This window comes from Citrus clementina, unplaced genomic scaffold (genome assembly GCF_000493195.1).
Source record: "Citrus clementina cultivar Clemenules unplaced genomic scaffold, Citrus_clementina_v1.0 scaffold_8, whole genome shotgun sequence".
NCBI lineage: Eukaryota > Viridiplantae > Streptophyta > Magnoliopsida > Sapindales > Rutaceae > Citrus > Citrus x clementina.
In genome coordinates, this window is record NW_006262022.1 from 2,885,645 (window position 1) to 2,905,997 (window position 20,353).

General features: G+C 34.5%; 2 protein-coding genes across 4 annotated transcripts; both read left to right on the forward strand.

Annotated features, from left to right (window-relative positions):
- Positions 1-3,282: 3,282 nt before the first annotated feature.
- Positions 3,283-9,846, forward strand: LOC18035006 (E3 ubiquitin-protein ligase MBR2). 3 transcript variants are annotated; one of them, XM_006422922.2, is made up of 8 exons: positions 3,595-3,737; positions 4,257-4,365; positions 5,024-6,636; positions 6,736-6,917; positions 7,738-7,788; positions 8,919-9,017; positions 9,143-9,286; positions 9,398-9,846. In XM_006422922.2, the coding sequence occupies exons 3-8, from the start codon at positions 5,151-5,153 to the stop codon at positions 9,527-9,529; spliced, it is 2,094 nt and encodes a 697-aa protein (XP_006422985.1). In that variant the 5' UTR covers positions 3,595-3,737; positions 4,257-4,365; positions 5,024-5,150; the 3' UTR covers positions 9,530-9,846. The 3 variants fall into 3 exon arrangements, with proteins under 3 accessions (XP_006422987.1, XP_006422985.1, XP_006422986.1); XM_006422923.2 differs by having other exon boundaries at positions 5,024-6,917; XM_006422924.2 differs by lacking the exon at positions 4,257-4,365 and having other exon boundaries at positions 3,283-3,737; positions 5,024-6,917.
- A 1,512-nt stretch (positions 9,847-11,358) lies between these two features.
- On the forward strand, positions 11,359-19,210 carry LOC112096103 (E3 ubiquitin-protein ligase MBR2-like). The gene is given in 6 exon segments (XM_024178934.1): positions 11,359-11,699; positions 12,975-15,538; positions 17,646-17,696; positions 18,367-18,465; positions 18,544-18,687; positions 18,798-19,210. Coding segments are annotated over 5 exon segments (2,871 nt in total). The 5' UTR covers positions 11,359-11,699; positions 12,975-13,093; the 3' UTR covers positions 18,930-19,210.
- Positions 19,211-20,353: the final 1,143 nt, after the last annotated feature.

A 20,353-nucleotide genomic window follows, 5' to 3' on the forward strand; every position in this document is an offset into this window, starting at 1 on the left:
TTGAAAATAATTTAAATATTTCCTTAGTTTTCTTTTATTTAAAATAATTTAAATAATTCAAAAAAAATCTTTTAATTTACTAGTGTTTGTGTGTATATAGAGAATAAGTGCTTGAATTCTAAACAAATCATGGCTTCCAGAAGCATTAATACAATTGAAAATCTTTAGGTGCATGACTAATGTGTGAAAATTTAAAAGTTTTTAGTGTTTTTGTTTTTATAACTAACAGCAGGACTTTATTGTAATTGACCTTGAAAAAGACAAAAGAAAAGGGTATCAAACCCGTGATGCAACGTAGTTTTGCCATATATATATATATATGAAAAATTCATATTTAAAACCCGACATGGAAGACAGTAAAGCCCAACATAATAAAACTTCGAGATATAAGTAGAAATTCACATGAGCTTAACATGGAAAAATATTGGAGAAAATATTTTTACCGTCACACGAAAGGACTTAAATTCTCAAATTCTTTATCCTATACAACTTTATTTATGAAGTTATAGGAGGTCGAAAAAGTTTCAAGTAGTCCAAACTACTATCTTATCTGTCATATCCGTGGAAAAGAAAACCATCAATTTATTATATATATATATTTAAATTTTATCCATATGTTTGACACCTAGCGTGATCCTTTTTTGCGAGCAATAGTCAATTAATTTGCTAAGATTTCTTAAATACTGTAGGTGTTGTATTCCAAAAGGCACATAACCATGCAACGTGTCCGTCTTATCAGATAACATAATATATTATGGGATAAATAATATCTACGATATTTTGGGATAAATAACACTTGAGTTATTCTAGGATAAACAATACTTAAGTTATTTCGGAGTTATATGAGTAAGGAAACATACAGAGCCAGAATAATTCCTTAGATCATATTCACCTCCATGTGTACAAGAATGATGAGTGACACATGTCATTCGATTGAGGGTTCAAAGAAAAACCATAAATTCACATCACTCATCATCTATAAATAAACACTTATCTCTAAGAGAAAATGGGTCTTTGGCCTCCAAAAAAAGTATTATTCATATCTAGAGAGAGAAACTAATATTCTCCAATTTTTTTATTTTTTTAATCTTAATCAAACAATAACTTAGGCGTCGGAGTGCCTTTTCCAATTATTCATCCCTTCGAAATCGAGGCCAACGGTCGTGACAAGTTCTTCACAAGGTACAAATACGTGTGAAGGTAAAAAAATCCAGCCACCTTCAAATACTACAATAAATTTTGAGTTTGATATTTCCTCACCTAGCCATCTTTTTGTTAGTGAACAAAAAAAAATTATTGGCCTTACTGTCTTTTGATTGAATAGAAAGCAACATGTCCTCTCATTGTAGAGGGAGTAACTCATGTTTCATACGGGTGAATCCAATTTTTTTTTTTTTCTGAAAAATTAGAAATAAATAAATATGTTTCTAAATATTAGTGGGACAGACATATTGCAAAAACTTAAAAAAAAAAAAAATTGGATTGTTTCATAATAATAGTTCTTTAGTTTGGTTCCGGTAGTTCTAATTATAAATATTAGTGTTAAAGAAACAAAAAAGACGTATCACTGGTAATTTCACCTTTTATAAATTATTGTTTTCATTCTTTTAACCCTCACTTTTACATGTTGTATACAATTCACATCACGGAAACGTTCATCTTTCTAAACTCTAAACCCTACAAATCTTGTTGGCTCCCCATGGCCAACTTGCTAGTAGCCTGTTTGGATGCTTTTGACACCTCTTTAAAATCCTTATAAAATCCTCCCCACCCCCACCCTTTCCATTCTTTTTTTTTTTTTTTTTTATCATAGTTCTATTATTTTAGAAATTACATTGATGGCGTGCTTAGAATTAAAATGATAGGCCCCATCTAAAATTTGAAATTATTAGTAGAGTTCTTATTTCATGGGAGAGGTTGGAATAGAAATCTCAATCTCTAAAGTGATCACATCGTTCCCACTTAATTTTTGAAATTTTCATTTTTTAATTATTATTATAAATAAATAATGATAATAATCAACAAATGTTAGTTTAGTAACTTGTAACAATTTATTTTGATTTCAAAATAAAGTAAATATATCAATGGTAATACAGTTTATTATAATTCCAATTCATACAATTAAAATAAATAATTTACGAGCCCTCCCATATATACATCTTTTTTTTTTAATTCAAAATAACTTTGAGACAGTTAAAAAAAAAGTTACCTGATGATAAAATTTTTATTATAAAAAAGTATGTTTAAAATTTGATTACCTGTGTTATATTATTTTATCTTTTTCGTAATTTTCATAAAACCAAGTGTTACAAAATATAATAATGAGACTTCATAAAATTTTTAAAATGACGTCAGGAGCCCAACTCCTCAAATAAACATCGCGCTCACATAATCTCCTTGTATGGGCTGTCTCCTGTCTGTAGTCACAAAAAAGTCGGCCCATCAACTTCAAAACACCCAACCAATTCCAAAAAAAAGGCTCATATTCAATTTCGTCACTTTTCACATTTTTCTTTGAAATGTGTGGGGGCACCTCCTTCCCTCCTCCGGAAGCTTGAATCGCCTGCCTGCATATGGATATGGGTATGTATTAATTTATTTGTTCATTAAGATTCAGGATTTTCAGAAAAAAAAAATCTAATAAGTACTGAACTATGATATATAAAAATAATAATGATTTATTTTGTGTAAATAAAAAATACTTCTTATATTTTTTAATATTATATTATTTATTTTTAGACTACACGAGACTAATATTCAGATTACAACTCATATTATATTCACTTAATTATATACCATAATTAAGGAAAGAAATAAATCTCTACATACATCGCAGGACTCGAACCCCATCCTCGGAACTGTGAGAGTAAGATTCTAAAAAAGACTAGTGATTTTTTTAATATTACATTATAATCTACCTAAACTGTTTAATTTGATACGGTATAGCAATATGGCTTGAATATCTGAGCTTAAAATAGGCATTACCGCATTAGAACCTTGCATCCAAGCGTGATTTGCTTACTACCCAATTAATAAGTGACTGCAATTCCATATATATATATTTAAAAAATCTTATTTTTAATTGCATATCGAGTATCTGAATTATGTTTTATCTTTGTGTAGATATTTAAGTGAAAGATAATCACTAAAAATAGTGATAATTGAGTCTAAGCGAAAAAACAAAAGAAAATGGGACCCGCTCCATTGCATGAAAGCTACGTGTACAACAACATGGCTGTAAGGAGACATAAGACCAAAGCTAAGCAAACACGGCCACTAAACACAAACTCACAACAAAATCTTTAAAATCAATTTTCTTTTTTTTCTTTTTTTTTTTTTAATTTTTTCACAGATTACATTCATTTGGACCATCACAAATTTTACTTTTGTTTACATTTAATTTCATTTCTTTCTCTCTCTGTGTCTTTTCCTTTCCTCTCATCTCGTCCATGGCTGATGGCTCCCCAGTTTCTTGTTCTGGTCTCTGTTTAATTTCCATTATCATTATTCTTCATCTCTTCTCTCTTTTATTTGGTAAAAAATTACAATAAAAAAGTAACTGAAAGAGAGTAACACCCCCCCCCCCCCCCAACACACCAAAAAAAAAAAAAGAAACAAATCCCCACAAAAATTTCCAACAAAACTCAATGAAACGCTTCTGGGTTTCTAATTCTTTCAGGAATTAGTGACCCCATTTCATTTCTTGGTTTCGTCGATCTTCTCTCTGTCTCTTTCAGGTGATTATCTTTTTTTTTTTTGTTAATTCTCTATTTTTTTAATTGATCTTTGATTGTATTGGATGATTATGCTGTTGTTTTGATGTATTTTTTCTGGGTTTCTTTTCTTGATTTTTTATCTTTATTCTTTGAAGAGTTTGTGAGGGATCGAGTTGACCGATGTTGGTTTTTTGATTTCATTGGTTCTTTCTTCTTCTTCTTCTTTAATCTTTCTTTTTGTGGATGTACTAGTTTGATTTGGCCATCGTGATTATCAAATCATTTGATGCTGAACTTCTTTTTGTGGTTAATCAAAATAAGTTGGTTAAATTGGTACTTTGATTGTCCAAGGACTGGCCTTGGCGATTTTTCTGATGTTTTTTCAGACACAGTTTCATTTTTTCTATGTTTTGAGTTTGTTTTGTAGATGTTTCAATGTTCCAAAGTCTCATGGTTGACAATGTAGATATCTAATTTTGTTCATAATTTCTTATTGATGTTTAATAATCCTGTTTTTCACTGTTTGATTTGGGGTTTCAGGTATAATTTTTGAGCTTTATGAATATAGTTCTTGCTGCCAGGCATTTGGTATAAGAGGCCAGGTGTTCTCTAATTAGATATTTAACTTCTATTGTTCAGTCAGCTAAAGGTAATACTTTGTATCATGAGCTTTTTGTGTTGATAACTGGTAATTCAATATTCGCAAGTACATTGTATGCTGTTTTTAGTGATCATATATTATTCTATGATATAATTGCAGTTTGCAATGAAAATGTTATGTTCTGGAACTTTTTGGCGAATTAATGGCTCACTTGTTGCAATATCTCAGTTTTTGTACGCTGTTCTTAAGTTTCAGTGTAGTGAGATTCCGATCAAACTGTTTGAACTTTTGTGCTAAGTGCACACAAGTGTACCAGTCGGCGATAGCAATTGGTCCTAGATGCAACAAATGCTGTACTTGAGAATAAACGGTTTGGAATAGAGCCCCATTTTAATATAGGAATAGAGTGAAAAGTACATGGATAGAGAGTCAGTGTGGTAAATAAATAATTGTGAATCTTTGTGATAGAACTAGAAACATTTGGAATAAGATTTGCATGGAAATAATCATCTTATTCACTGGTTGTGGTTGAAGATAGATAACGTGGAAACCTTGGACCAATGACCATAACTGGATAGTGCAATTTTTGAAATTTTCTACTAAATAAGTTTTATTTATTTTGTCTATCTAGTTTGGTGGCCTTTTTTTCTTCTTCTTCTTCAATCATACAGCTACTTGACATTTCCCACAATTTTCTGTTTTTCAGCTATCATTTGAATCGACGGTCATCCTTTCATCCCTTGGGTGCTGTAACTTGTCCTCCCATTTGTGTTTGAAATTTGGATCATTGTTTAGCATTGTGTTCACTCGTTCTGGTTGGAATATTTTCCCCGATGCAAGGTCAAGGGAGTACCATTGATTCTTTCCCTGAATCTGTTAATATTGATCAGGATTCTGTTTCCAGTAACACCAGTATGAGTCAGCAGATTTCTGTGGATAGTATTCTTCAGCCTGTCGAAAGCCGCTTGTCTAATTACACGGTAGCTTCTGGTGGCGCAACATGTGTAAATGCTGTTACTCATGATGTTCGGAACTTAAGTACCTGGAATTCGGGTGAACCTAGCTGTAGATTGAGTTTGCAGAATCAGAAGAATGATGATGAAATGAAAATGGAACATGGTTGGTCTGCTTCTTGTAGTGCTCGTACTGGGGGTGGGCCTGTGTCAGAAGAAAGGCAGCGTGAATCAACTAGTATCCTTTTTCCTGGTAGGCATGGTATTGGCCACAGTGGCAATCAGGACAGAAGTGGGCCTTCGTTTTCGCTAGGTTCAAGCTCCAGTCATTCCCCGCAAAATTTGGATCTTGATGCAGGATATGTGGATAACAGTGGTTTTGGTGGACAGAGTATGGAAGTAGGATTAGGCCCAAATCTCCGCAACTCTGGTGGACTAGAAACAGAGCAGGCATATCTTGCCAGTGCTTCTTCTGATAAAGTTGGGACTTCATCTGGAAGCTCTGGTTTTATGTTGGAAGAAAACAATGGCGAAGCAGGTTCGCCTCTGGGTGGTTGGGGTTTATCCTGCAAGAGGAAAGCCCTTGAAGGCACGTCTGCACCGTCTTGTTCAGCAGGAAGTTCAAGTCGCTTTCCACAAGCTGAAAGTGGTGTCTCCGCTCGTTATGAGGCGTCTAGTAGCTTAAGTTTGTCTCCACCTTTGCAAAATTACCCTAGTGTATGTCCTCCTGAGCAGTCAAATCCTAGGTTTGGGGTTGCTATGAGAATAGTAGAAGATGGTTTTCCTTCAGGTATCAGTGGAAATACAGAAAACCGCCTGAGAAGTTTTGGTAGGAGAGGGGACCCCCGACATCAGCAGGAATCTGTGCCATACAATTTATCATCAATAGGGGGTAGCGGGCACTCAAATATTGCTCCCCCTCATCCACCACCAATATCTCTTCCCTTTAGTGATGCTCTGGAATTGAGGGCGGCAGCAGCAGTTGCTGCAAATACAAATGCATCCCAGAACCAGGCTCACTCTGCACCTGTTTCTTCCTTTTCAAGAAACGCGCATCCTTTCCGTTGGGATGGTGCTTCCAGTTCAAGAGCTGGCAATTTATCAAGTTCATTTATCTCTGGAGAGAGAGGTGCTACACTGCGAGAGGAAAGAAACACAAGAAGCATACAAAGAAATAATGCTGAGCATCCAATGCTTGTTCCTTCAGCTGAGATGAGAAACATGGTGCAGGATCCAACTAGTTGGAGTTTGGCCACTGGAAGTTCTTCTGGAGGCGTTTCCTCAACTGCTCGAATTGGATCAAGTTCAAGTACCCATCCTTCACCAGCTTCTGCCTGGGTTCCTCACCACAACATCTCAATACATAGTCAGCAAAGATTATTAGAATATTCTCCTTGGTCTTTATTTCCATCTGTCAATTCTGATTCTGGAGTTCGTACTGGTCATTTTCCTCCTTTGTCTTCAGGTCCTTCCTCATCCTCACAGGAACCAGTCATGCCATCTAGTTCTAATAGCCAGGTCCATCACCAAACACAACGAAGGTCATCATTTCTGATGGAGAGACAAGGTGACAATGTTCTTGGTTTGCCCCGTTCTTTGCAGGTTTTAGCTGCTGACATTGAAGGGAGACACCGGTTGATATCTGAGGTTGGTGTTATTTATTTTCTCTTCTTCAAATTTATTGTCTGTATATATACTGTGTTAAGGCTTTGGGACTGGATAGGAAATATTTTCTCTATTGTGGTTTGGCTGTAACAATTTCTTTGAATAGTCATAGGTTCCATAAAGATAGATATTTGTGTAGACCTTCAGATAGCTCTCATATGTGTTATGAAATTGCATGCAGGAAGAAATAATAGTATTGAACTTATTGATAACTCAAATAGCTTTTCCATTTAAGTTTCATACAGATGCAACTTGGATATAAACTATTTAATGCAATCTTGGGTTCTGCATTTATGGTCTTATGCACATCAGATTTCTGAATCCTCTTTTACTTTGATCTTCTTTTATTTCAGTCTGTGTTGACTTGATTTTTATGTTCATTTTTTGTTTGGCTGTGTGTTTAGATTCATTTTTGGTATTGTCAGAAGCATCGTAACTACATATCAGTGAAATATTGCATTGATTGGAAGCATAGGTTGCAATAAGTAGATATAAATTCCAAAATAAGTAGATATAAATTCTGAAAACAGAATACTTATTTTCTTTCTCAATTGCTGATATTTTTTTTTGGGGGTTATTGTGCGATTTTGATTAGATCAATGAATTTTGCATTGATTGCATTGGGCTATTGTGGAAGTGTCCACTGTTTTCTTGTCTATTATTAACATGGTATATTTAGACTATCAAGTTCCAATATCAAAATTACTTTTTGGATTATGCTGATTATTATAATGATTGTTAGTTAGTAACTTTAGCACGGTATCATAAGGACTAAATGTTAATCTTCTTTTCTGTGGCCCAGATTCGTCAAGTCTTGAATGCCATGCGTCGGGGGGAGAACTTACGAGTTGAGGTTTGCATTTGAATTAACATTCTTGTCGTCATTTTATGCTCTTCCTCCAACTCATTATTTTTGTGAAATGATGGCTTCTATCTTGCTAAAATTTAGTTGAGAGTCATGTTTCTTCCATAATGACATATGGTTATGAAAGGTCAAAGCGATGTCTTGTGCAAGAACTCACCATCGATGATGATCAAAGATCAAATGGCAGTGAAACTGATTTTTGTGGAAATTTAATTAAAGTTTAGTAGCTTCAGACAATTAAATCTATATTTCTAATAGAAAATAAAAAGGAAAAGGTGATTAATTTGTCTTACCCTGTAAGGAAAACAATAGAGGTGATGACAATCCCTAGTGCTGAATATTTAAGTCCTTTCATCTCACATGATCATATTTGGGGCATGATCCAGGAATCTAGTTTTTTGTTATTATAAAGTGGACGTTATTCAGCTTATCGCTGAGACTTGAATAATATGTCAAAAAAGTATTTCTCCGTGCCGTAAACATAACTTGCATGAATTTTGAGTGGACACACGAATGTGTCTGTGTAGCGAAAACATGTGACCTGCTCTTGGTGGATGTATGTCATTCTCTTCCTCGACCTTCTACCGAGCATGATTTATACTTTCCTCTTAAGTGGGGTTTTTGTTAGATGAAGGCCAAAGAGTTCTTTTAGTAATGCAGTATCTACAGTATTCTTATTTATGAAATGAGTTTATGGATAACTTCGATGACTTGGAGATGAATGTCAAACCGGGGTCTCATCAATTTATGGTGCTGTGTATTTGTCCTACCTTCAAAGGCCAACAGCTGGCTGCTTCAATTGTTGAACATGCTAAAAGCTAGGTGACGTGTCCTATTTTCGTGCCTGGAACATGTAGATAAATTAATTTTCTGAATTTTTTTTGGAAGGATCCTTAAGGTTAAATTAAAAAAAAAATTGTAATTTAGCATCTGGCACCCCTAGAAGAAAGGAAAAATTTACAGATCTGGCTTTTCTGCTTTTCTACCATCACATGATTTGACTAAGCTGCTAGCAGATACTCATTGCAAACTTGAGGGCATATGAGATGCTCTAAAGATCTTGGCTTTCACCATATTTTCTGCTTTTGTATAGCAAATGACTATTATTTATCTTTCAGGATTATATGCTTTTTGAGCCGTTCATATATCATGGGCTGGCAGAAATGCATGACAGGCATAGAGACATGCGCCTGGATGTTGATAACATGTCTTATGAGGTAAGAGAGGAAGTTATGTCCTTGTTAGTTTTTTTTTTTTTTTTTAATCTCCCCCCGCCCAGGCGGTCGCTGTTAGTTATTTCTCATTGAAGGCTGTTGGCTTACATAAGACGTTGGAATGTTAGGAATTGTTGGCGCTTGAAGAACGCATAGGAGATGTGAGCACTGGACTGAATGAGGAAACCATTATGAACATAATGAAACAGAAAAGGTACACATCCTTGGAAATAGAAATCCCATCTGACCAGGAGCCTTGCTGTATTTGCCAGGTACGTGTTAGAGAAAAGAAAAACAAATATTTCTTCTACTTTAGATGATGTAAACTCACCTGACTAATTGGTACTAACTTTGTCTATCTTGCTCGTGCTTTCTTACGGCAGGAGGAATATACTGATGGAGATAATCTTGGGATCCTGGACTGCGGACATGACTTCCATACGAACTGCATCAAACAGTGGCTAATGCAGAAAAACTTATGTCCCATTTGTAAGACAACAGGGCTTCCCACATGAGAGGGAAGATCATCATTCTTGGAGCGAGGAGTTCAAATTCATGCCTATTGAATATTAAATCAGATAGTCAGGTGGATGATATCATATTTCTACCTGTTTCTCTTCTTGGGTCTGAAACCTTCCTTCTCCAAACCCCCCCTCCCCCCCCTCTTTCTCTCTTTATGTTTTTTCTTGTTCATGAACTGCATTAGTTTATGAAGTGGAGCGGCCAAGCAGCCGATAAAGTGTCATGAAATTACAGCATGTGTGGGAAAAAGGGTATGCTTAAAGCATTATGACAGTTACAAATTTGAAAATAATATTAATGACATTTTCAAGCTCCTAGAATGTTGAAGCATTTCAGTTAAAACTTCAATTTTTGCTATTTCTTTTGGCTTGTTTTTGTTATCCCCTTTGTCCCGGCGGCAACAGGAGTGTTTTTGTCCAATTATATTTCGCAATGTGATATGTCAAGAATTGTATTGAGTCATTGTATTTTCAGTTTAGTTGTTGATTTGATAGGTCATTTGCTTAATTTATTCACCTATTCTCCGGTTACAAGTGAATTAAAAATGAAAGATTGTTAGGAATTTCAACCTTTTACCATCATGTTTCTTATCTTGTAAGAATAGTCATGCATTCTTGTTCAAATTCAGTGAATTAAGTGAATTTGATTTTTTTTTTTTTTTACAAGTTATATTGGATTAAAACATCACAAAATTCGCGCATCATTTTTGTTATTTTATTGATCTTGTACGTCGAACAAAACGTGCATCTTCTTCTTTACACTCAAAATGGTTAATTGGGCCCAGCGGGCTAAGCACATCTCTTTTGTGGGCTGAACATCATAAAATGTCGGCCCCATTAATGTGAAAGACCAAGCGTGCTGCTAGGCAAAAACATCCTTGAATAAACACTACTCCGAACGGGTTGGTTTCGGAAATTGACTAGAATTGAAAGGGTAATGATTTTATACAAATTTATTTTATATAAATTGATGTAATATGATAAAATTGATTAAATTAAATATCTCTTGGTTCATATGATTTATTTTTATTATTAACGACAATAATAATTAAAAAGTAAGAATAATAATAATAACAATAAAAATAATATAATAATATTTTATTTAAGAACAAAGAATGGAATGATAAAACTTATGTAGGATAAAATGAAGAGTTCAGGAAACAAAAACTTGATTCCCTATTCTTTTCATGGGAATTAAGTTTTTATTCCTTAATCTCATAAATATGTGGCCCAACATATTTTATTTTCATTCTTACTTCTATTTTAATAAATAAAAACTATCGAGATTATTTTTATTCTAGATTCTGATTCCTTAATATAAGAAGTAAACGCACCACCAATTAATTTTAATTGCTCATTTACAATTTTTTGACGTTTTCTTTGAAAAATGAAAATGAAAAAACTAATTGTATTTTTAAAAAAAATTTAAGTAATGTTTCATAAAATAATATCAAACAATTATTTTAAAATATTCTTCTTTTTTTAAACTTTAAAATTTAAATTATTGGGAAATAATAAAAAAAAATTTAGAAAGTTTACGTTATACCAAAAATTATTCCTATGTAAGAGATAGACTGTGACTGCGATTATGGTATACAGACAAAAAGTGAAAAATGAATTTTCTTTATGTATCAAAGTGAAAATATACGTAGTGTTTAAAGAAAGAGAACAATTACTTTCCTCATCTTATTACCTGTTTGAACCGATTATAATTATTAATTATGTTTATTGGTGTTTTTATAAATAAAATAATATTACTTAAATGGTAATTTTAAATCTAAATGAAAATGAAAAATAAATTAACATTATTGACGAATAAACTCTCTCTCTTAATATTAAATTTCGTCAGTCTTCTCCCATGTCATCCATGGCTCAGGTGCTTGTCCGCTTCCCATTTCTATTATCACATGTTTCCTCTATTTCTCTGCTAAAAAGACAATGAAAAATAAAAAAGTAACTGAAAGAGAGAGAGAGAAGAGGCCAAGTCAAATTTTATTTTAACAAAATATCCCGCAAAAATCCAACCAAAAAAAAAAAAAAAATCAATGAAAACGCTTCTGGGTTTTTCTGATTCTTTCAACTACTAGCTAGTGTTTGTGTTCATATCACTTACTCTAACCCCATTTCATTTCTTGGTTTCACCGATCATCTCTTTCTCTGTCAGGTAATTTTTCTTCTTCTTTTTTTTTTAATGTCTTCTATTGATTATTTTTATTTTTTTATATGATCATGTTACTGCATGGATTTTTTTTTAATTTTATTTTAGTTTTTGTGCCTTTTTGTGAGGAATCGAGTTGACCCAGGTTGCTTTTTCGAATTTCATCGGTTTTTCATTTTAAATTTCGTATTTTTATGTAATGTTTTGATTTCAACAACGTCTATATCAATTTATTTGATACATAACTTATTGGAGTGTTTTTTTTTTTCCCAATAACATGGTGAATTTGTTCCTTTTCATTTTGGGTACTTTGACTCTTTTGGCAATTTCTTTTTCTATGAGGTTTTAATCTCTCATTGTTTTGAGTTTGTTCTGTGGATGTCTGTGGATGTTTCAATGTGCAAAAGTTTCACGCTTGACAATGTAAGTGTTTAATTTAGCTCATATTGATGTTTATATTTTGGGGTTTCAGGTCAATTTAATGGACATTACAATATATTCTTGCTGCTAGGCATTTGTTATTGCAGGTTTTTTTTTTTTTTTTTTAAATTTTGATGTTTAGCTTATATACTTCTGTCTGTTGAAAATAATTTTTGGCATAATGAGCTTCGTACGGTTACAATTTGATATTGGCATGTATATTGTTATAGTGGCAGCTTGCAAATTGTGTTGAAAAAAACAATCTAGACTTAAATTGAAGTGGTGGTGGAGTCATAAAAATGTTGTGTTATGGAATTTGTTGGCGAGTTCATAGCTCAGTCATGTTAATATCTCATTTATATGCTGATCTTTAGTTTTAATGTAGCTAGATTTTGATCAAATTGTTTGAAATTTTATGCCAAGTGCACACAAAATGTTAGCCAAAATGGTCATAATAGTTGGTCTTTGATGTGAAGGATATTGAGGGTTTGTAAATGAAGGATATGAAGGATTTGTAATAGATCCCACTTTGAGTGAAGAATAGAATGCAAATTATATGCATAGAAAGTTATCTGTAGAAAGCTGGTCTTCCTGATGGTGCAGCCAAGATTATGTGAATAGTTATGAACTTTTGTGATAGAATTAGAAATGTTTGGAACAAATATTGCATGGAATAAAATTTTGCATACTTTTATCCCATTTGAAGCTAGATATCATGGGAGTGTTGCAACCATGATGATGAGGGGAGACAGCATGTTGCAATTCTGAATTAGTTTTAATTTATTTTTTTACTGTTTTAGTCCTTTTTATTATTTAATTATTTAGCAATTTGACATTGCTCACATATTTTCGGTTTTCCAGCTATCAAAGAGTCGATGATCATCCTTTCTTCTGTTGGTTGCACGAAAATTCCCCTGGCATTCATGTCTGAAATTTGGATCACTGTTTAACATTGTGTACACTTGTTCTGGTTGGCCCTCATGCAAGGTCAAGGGATCACCAGTGATTCCTTCCCTGAATCTGTTAATATTGATCAGGGACTGTCCAATAATACTAGTATGAATTAGCAGACTTCTTGGCATAGCTTGCTGCATCCTATGGAAAGCCGTATATCAGATTATGCAGTAGCTTCTGGTGGTGCAGCATGTGTAAATGCTGTTACCCATGATGTTCGGAGCTTGAGCGGCTGGAATACGGGTGAACCTAGCTCCAGATTGAGTTCACAGAATCAAATGAATGACGATGTTATGGAAATGGAACAAGGTTGGACTACCTCCTATGGTGATCATACTGGGGTTGGTCCAAGGTTAGAAGAAAGGAAATTAGAACCAACTAGTGCCCTTTTTCCTGGAAGGCGTAATTTTGGCCACAGCGGGGATCGGGACAGAAGTGGGCCTTCTCTTTTGCTAGGCTCTAGCTCTAGTCATGCTCCACAAAGTTTGAATCTAAATGCAGGATATATGGGTAACAGTGGTAGTGTTGGCTCTTTATCTGGAAACTCTGGTTTTATGGTGGAGGAGAACAATGATGATGCAAGTTTGACTCTTGGTGGGTGGGGTTTATCCTGCAAGAGGAAGGCTCTTGAAGGTACGTCTGGGCAGTATTGTTCTGCAGGAAGTTCAAGTTGCTTTCAACAAGGTGAAAATCATGCATCTGCTTGTTATGACACATCTAGCAGCTTAAGTTTGTCTCCACCTTTGCAAAACTCCCTTGGATTTGGTATGAGAGCAGTAGAAGATTGTTTTCCTTCTTCGGGTAGCATTGGAAATACAGAGAACTGCCCGAGAAGTTTTGGTAGGATAGGGGTTCCCGGACATCAGCAGGAATCTGTACCATTCCATTTGTCATCAAGAGGGACCAGTGGGTACTCAAATAATGCTGCCCCTCATTCGTCACAAATACCTCTTCCCTTTAGTAATTCTCTGGAATTGAGATCGACAGGTGCAAATACAAATGCAGCCCAGAACCTGCCTCAAGATGTGCATGTTTCTGCTTTTACAAGAAATGTGCATCGTTTCCCTTGGAGTGGTGCCTCCAGTCCAAGAGCTAACAATTTATCAAGTTCTTTTACATCTGGAGAGAGAGATGCTGCATTGCAAGAGGAAGGAAACACAAGCAGCATCCCAAGAAACAATGCAGAGCAGCATCCCATGTTTGTTCGTTCAGTTGAGATGAGAAACATGGCGCAAGATCCAACAAGTTGGGGTTTGGCCACTGGAAGCTCTTCTGGAGGCATTTATTTGACCGCTCAAGTCGGTTCCAATTCAAGCAGTCAACCATCACCCCCTCCTGCCATGAGTCCTCACCACAAATACTCAACTCATAGTCAGCAAAGATTATCAGAATTTTCTTGGCCTTTATTTCCATCTGCCCCTCAAAATCCGAATCTAAATGCAGGATATGCGGGCAACAATGGAAGTGGTGGACAGGGTATGGGCACAGGTTTAGGCCAAAATCCATGTAACTCAAGTGGACTGGAAACAGAGCAGGAATCTGTTGCAAGTGCTGCTTCTGATAAAGTGGGGACATCATCTAGAAGCTCTGGTTTTATGGTGGAGGAAAACAATGGTAACGCAGGTTCATCCCTGGGTGGTTGGGGTTTATCCTGCAAGAGGAAGGCCCTTGAAGGTACGTCTGCACAGTCTTGTTCAGCAGGAAGTTCAAGTTGTTTTCCACTAGCGGAAAATGGTGTCTCTGCTTGTAATGACCCGTCTAGCAGCTTAAGTCTGTCTCTGCCTTTGCGAGATTCCCCTACTGCTTGTCCTCTTGAGCAGTCAAATCCTAGATTTGGGGTTGGTATGAGAATAGTAGAAGACGGTTTTCCTCCTCCTGGGATCACTGGAAATTCTGAAAACTGCCTGAGAAGTTTTGGTAGAAGGGGGAATCCAAGACATCGGCAGGAATCTGTACCATTCAGTTTATTATCAAGGGGGAGTAGCAGGCAGCCAAATATTGCTTCCCCTCATTCGCCAGCAATACCTCTTCCCTATAGTGCTTCTTTGGGATTTAGATCGGCAGCAGCACAAGATGCAAATATAAATGCACCCCAGATCCAGCCTCATCCTGTGCACGTTTCTTCTTTTTCACGCAACATGCATCATTTTCCTTGGAGAGGTGCTTCCAGTTCAAGAGCTGGCAGTTTATCAATTTCTTCTACCTCTGGAGAGAGAGGTGCTACATTGCGAGAGGAAGGAAATGCAAGAAGCATCCCAAGAAACAATGCAGAGCATCCTATGTATGTTTCTTCAGCTGGCATGAGAAACATGGTTCAAGATCCAGCAAATTGGGGTTTGGTCACTAGAAGCTCCTCTGGGGATGTTTCTTCTGCTCGAATTGGATCCAGTTCTAGCATTCATCCTTTGCCTGGTTCTGCCTGGATTCCTCACCCAATCCCCTCAACACATAGTCACCGCCTGATGTCTGAGGTTTGTGTTTTAGTTATTTTTTTCTCTTTGTCAATTTATTGTTTCTATACATTTGCTATTTTCCACTTTTGTTACTGGAGGTGGAATTTTCTCGATCATTGTGGCAGAGCTGTGTGTTTCTGGATTAATGTGCTTTGATTTCTTGCTTACTATTACTCAGTATATATATATATGTTATTTTTATAGTTATTTTGGTGTTGTATATCTGATTTGAGTTTAACCTCATGTATAGAATGTAGTTCTCATGTCACCATTGAGTAGTTGACCTTCCTGTCATCAATTTCCTTATTTTAGCGAACAATCTTTTTAGTTTATTTTGTGGGAGCTTAATGTGTATTAGGGTAAGTATACTGTTATATGAAGCACTTTATGCAGGTGAAAATATTCACTCTGATACTTGACTCAATTGGTATATTTTTGGTCGCAAAAACATTTTAAACTCTCTGTTGTAGGGCTTAGTAAAATATATTCTTGGATATAATTTAGGGATATACTGAGCAATCTCTTCTAGGGTGCAGTGAAACATATTATTGGACTTCCTTAAGCGATGTACTGATTCAAAGCTATTTTAAGAAAAATTTCTAATAACATTGAAAGCACATACATAAGTTCATTTAAGAAGCTGTAAGAAAGAGATATAATTTCTTATATTCAATGTCATATCTAATACAAATTTCCATATACAATATTATCTTCTGGAAGCCTCTTAAATGCTCCTATATTAAAAACCTCAGAAGGAAGTCTTTTAATCGCTTGTGCATGAAAAATGCCTCAACTTCACGCTTACCTAGATTTGTCGGCAATTAAAATATTGGTTAATCATTTTTTCCTATTACTCTTAACAATTAGGTTATGCTATTGTTGACTAAAAGAAAATTAGTTGTGATATTCATGTCTGTGAGAGATACTATAAATCTAGGCCTAGATGTTTCCCAAATGAAGTTAGATTTGCATTTTTGAATTGAAGATAGGATAACTTTTGAAGATTAAGAATATATGACCTAGATATGGGCTTCACATCAATGAAAAAAACCTTTTGAAAGGATGAGGTAAATTTTAGTGCTTGATATTGCCATTGAAATGAACAGGTAGCATGAACTTTATGTTTTGAATGGAAGTCGTATTTTAAAATTTAGCAATAGTTATGAAATTGATTAATTAGCATTCTTATTGAGACTAGAACTCATAGGGAAGAAAATTAGATTTATGGAATCATGATATGCCGTATCTATGAACAGGAGTATTTGGTTATTGGGGAAAATATATATACTTCTAATTTCAAACCAGGTTCAACTCATATAGAAGCAAAGCATTGAGTCGAATTCTTCATTAGTGTCAAGGTAATAGCTTTCTGAATATTCATCAAGTAGTAGAAGAATGGGACCTATTACAGCACATAAATTCCATAAAAATATATTGTTTATGGATACCTGCGGATAGTTCATGCATGATAAATAGCGTCTCAGTTATAAAATTACATGCAGGAAGAAATAGTATTGGATATATTGAGAACTCAAGTAGCTTTTCATTTAAGTTTCCTGCTGATGCAACTTGGGTTATAAATGCTTCAATACATTATGAATTTGAGTTTTACACCCAAGGCTTATGCAGAGCGGATTTTAACATGAAACATCTTTACTTTGATCTCTCCCCTGTTTGGTATGTGTTAGTTTGATTTTGATTTTCAACTTTTGTTTGCCATGCATTTTAGGTTCAACTTTTGTATTTTAGAGGCATTATGACTACATATCAGTGATATATTAAGTTGATTGGAAGTAGAAGTTGCAATGAATATAAATTCCATTGATTAAAGAATTTATTGATTTTGAAAATTGAATATTTCTTTTCTTTCCCGATTTCTGAGTTTTGTTTTGGTTATTGAGCTATAATGATTTTATTTCCTAAAACGGAAAAGTTGCGTTTGACTAGGGGCATTGAGAAAAAGTCCACATTATGCTTGTTTATTATTGTTCATGGCATTTTAAACTGTCTAGTTACTGTATCTATTATACTCTTTATGTTATGTTGGTTGCTATTATGATCATTAGCTAGTAATGTTAGCAAGGAATCACGAGGACTGAATTTGATCTTCTTCTCTGTGGTTCAGATTCGTCAAGTTTTGACCGCCATGCGTCGAGGGGAGAACTTACGAATTGAGGTTTGCATTTGAATTTTATTGAAATATGCTTTACATTCTTGTCATTTTATCATGTTGCGATGTGATCTTGTTACTTTCAATGATGACTGCTAACTGGCTAAAGTTTGATTGAGGGTAATAAGAACTCACCACCTATGGTGACAAAAGGTCAAATGATTTACACACAAATTTTTATGCTATCTCACCTGTTGCTGAATTCCACATCCCCTCCCCCCCAAAATAATTAGTTTCCTTTTTCACTCTACATGCTGTTAAATAGCCATAGTAATGGCTGTATCCCTCAGATTCTATGGAGTTTTTTCTTTGTAAATCTTAGTCATTTCAGGGCGTTGGGACTGTATCTTATAGAAAATAAAAACTAAATAATGATTAATTTGTTGCTCATCAAGGAAAACAATAGAGTAGCCAACTCTTCTCCTATGGATATAACAAAAATTCAAACCAGGAAAAATACATTGTATGATCCTGCACCCTAGATGGAAAGAAAAAACTAGCTTTTTTACTTTTCCAAATGCATTGTAAATGATTCTCCATCACTTGGTTTCATGGAACTAAGCTGCAAGCAGATACCCCTAGTGAACTTCTACAGAAGATCTTGGCTTTCTAACCATGTATACTTCTTTTTTTCATAATTACTTTTTATAGCATTTGATCTTTATTTATCTTTTAGGATTTTATGCTTTTTGAGCCATTCGTATATCATGGTCTGGCCGAAATGCATGACAGGCACAGAGACATGCGCCTTGATGTTGATAACATGTCCTATGAGGTAAGAAAAGCAGTTGTGTCCCTGTTAGTCATTTTCACTTTGAAGGTTTTCTGCTTATGTAAACTTTTGGACTGTTAGGAGTTGTTGGCACTTGAAGAACGTATAGGAGATGTGAGTACTGGATTGAGCGAGGAAACCATTATGAAGATAATGAAACGGGAAAAATACGTGTCCACTGAAACAGAATCCCCAACAGACTTGGAGCCTTGCTGTATTTGTCAGGTATGAGCTAGAGAAAAGGAAAAGCATACATAGCAGCTTTAGGTAGCTAAAATTCATCTGACATATTGATATTAACATTGTCTATCTTGCTTAATAACTTGTTGCGGCAGGAGGAATACACCGATGGGGATGATCTTGGGGTGCTGGACTGTGGACACAACTTCCATACAGACTGCATTAAACTGTGGTTAATGCAGAAAAACCTGTGTCCCATTTGTAAGACAACAGCCCTTCCTACATGAGAGGGAAGACCATCATTTTTGGAGCGAGGAGTTCAATTTGATATCATTTTCAATACTCTTTTTTTTTTTTTTCACCCTCATTTGGGTCAAAAACCAGTTTTTTTTTTTTTTTCTTGCTTATGTACTGGCATTAGTTTAAGAAATGCTGCTGCTAAGCAGCCGTGGCATGAGTCGGGAGATGAGTACCTTTAAGCTTTATGACAAATCATAAATTTGAAATTATATAAAGCTCTTGGAATGATAAGAGTTTTTAGTATTTTATTTTTTATTTCATCTGAAAACTTGAACAGTTAGCTAGATTTTTTTAGAAGCTGTGGTGGCCTTTGTTTATAAAGTTGAAAGCAGAAGCCCGCGGTTTCGGTAGGGAGAGTTTCATTTGAAATAAATAATTATTATTCTGCTGATGAAATAACTGCCACAGAATGGCTTGTGCTGTTGGATATGATATGATGACGAATCCACGTTTTTCTTTATTTTCATCAAAAGCACTTCCAAATACAAGCTGCTTTTCTCTTGCGTGAGAAGCACTTTGCAGTTTTTCATTTTTTTTTTCTTCCCCTCCCCCTTTGGTCGGTGCTTGCTCATCACCTCCCCAAGTCTATGGGTTCAGAATTTGTGAATACGAGGCCATGCACTACCAAGAATTGGTTACAACAAATATTTGTTTTTAGTACTCATTACTTAAACGTATGCTTTTTGGTCTTAATTTCCAATTGTTAGAAATGGAAAAACAACCATTTGATAAAGAGTGATACCATGCTTATTTAGTTAAGATATTTAGTATCTCTGTTAATCAATAGAATTTTATTATTTGAATTAGAAATGATAAAGCTTAATAATTTTCTATCACTTAATTAATTAAGTAGTGAAACGATATTTGTCATATTAATTGAAAGAGAAGTACTAGACGTCCTGAATTTTTTATCTTAAAAACTTATTCGAAATGATGTAATATTTATTAATTGGCTAGTGAGGATAATACAATTAATTTATTAAATCTTGTAAAGAATTATCAACTAGTCAATGAATAACATATCATTTAGGATGAAATTTGGAATAAAAAATTTGGGATGTCTATCATTACTCTAATTATATAAACTAAGTATTTCAACTAAATAAGCGTGACATAATTGTTTATAAAAAAATTTAATAGAAAATAAAAGTGTAACGTCTAAATAATCATTTTGAGAACATAACTAAAGAGATACGAGAGTTAAGAGAAAGTTTAGCTGTTTGTGTACATGTGAATGTAGTGGTGGTCCATTTAAACACACTCAAGTAATTAATCAATAATTTCTCTAAGAGAAAATGCATTAATAGAATTTTATTGTTTGAATTAGAAACGATAAGCTTTAATAATTAATTATCACTTAACTAATGAGATGGTGAAATGTAATTTGTGATATTAATTGAAATATAAACTA

Coding starts and splice junctions, on each gene's coding strand:
- LOC18035006 (XM_006422924.2), top strand. CDS start 5,151: ATGCAAGGTCAAGGGAGTACCATTGATTCTTTCCCTGAATCTGTTAAT. Junction 9,018..9,142: donor TTGATAACATGTCTTATGAG/GTAAGAGAGGAA, acceptor TTGGAATGTTAG/GAATTGTTGGCGCTTGAAGA. Junction 9,287..9,397: donor AGCCTTGCTGTATTTGCCAG/GTACGTGTTAGA, acceptor TTCTTACGGCAG/GAGGAATATACTGATGGAGA.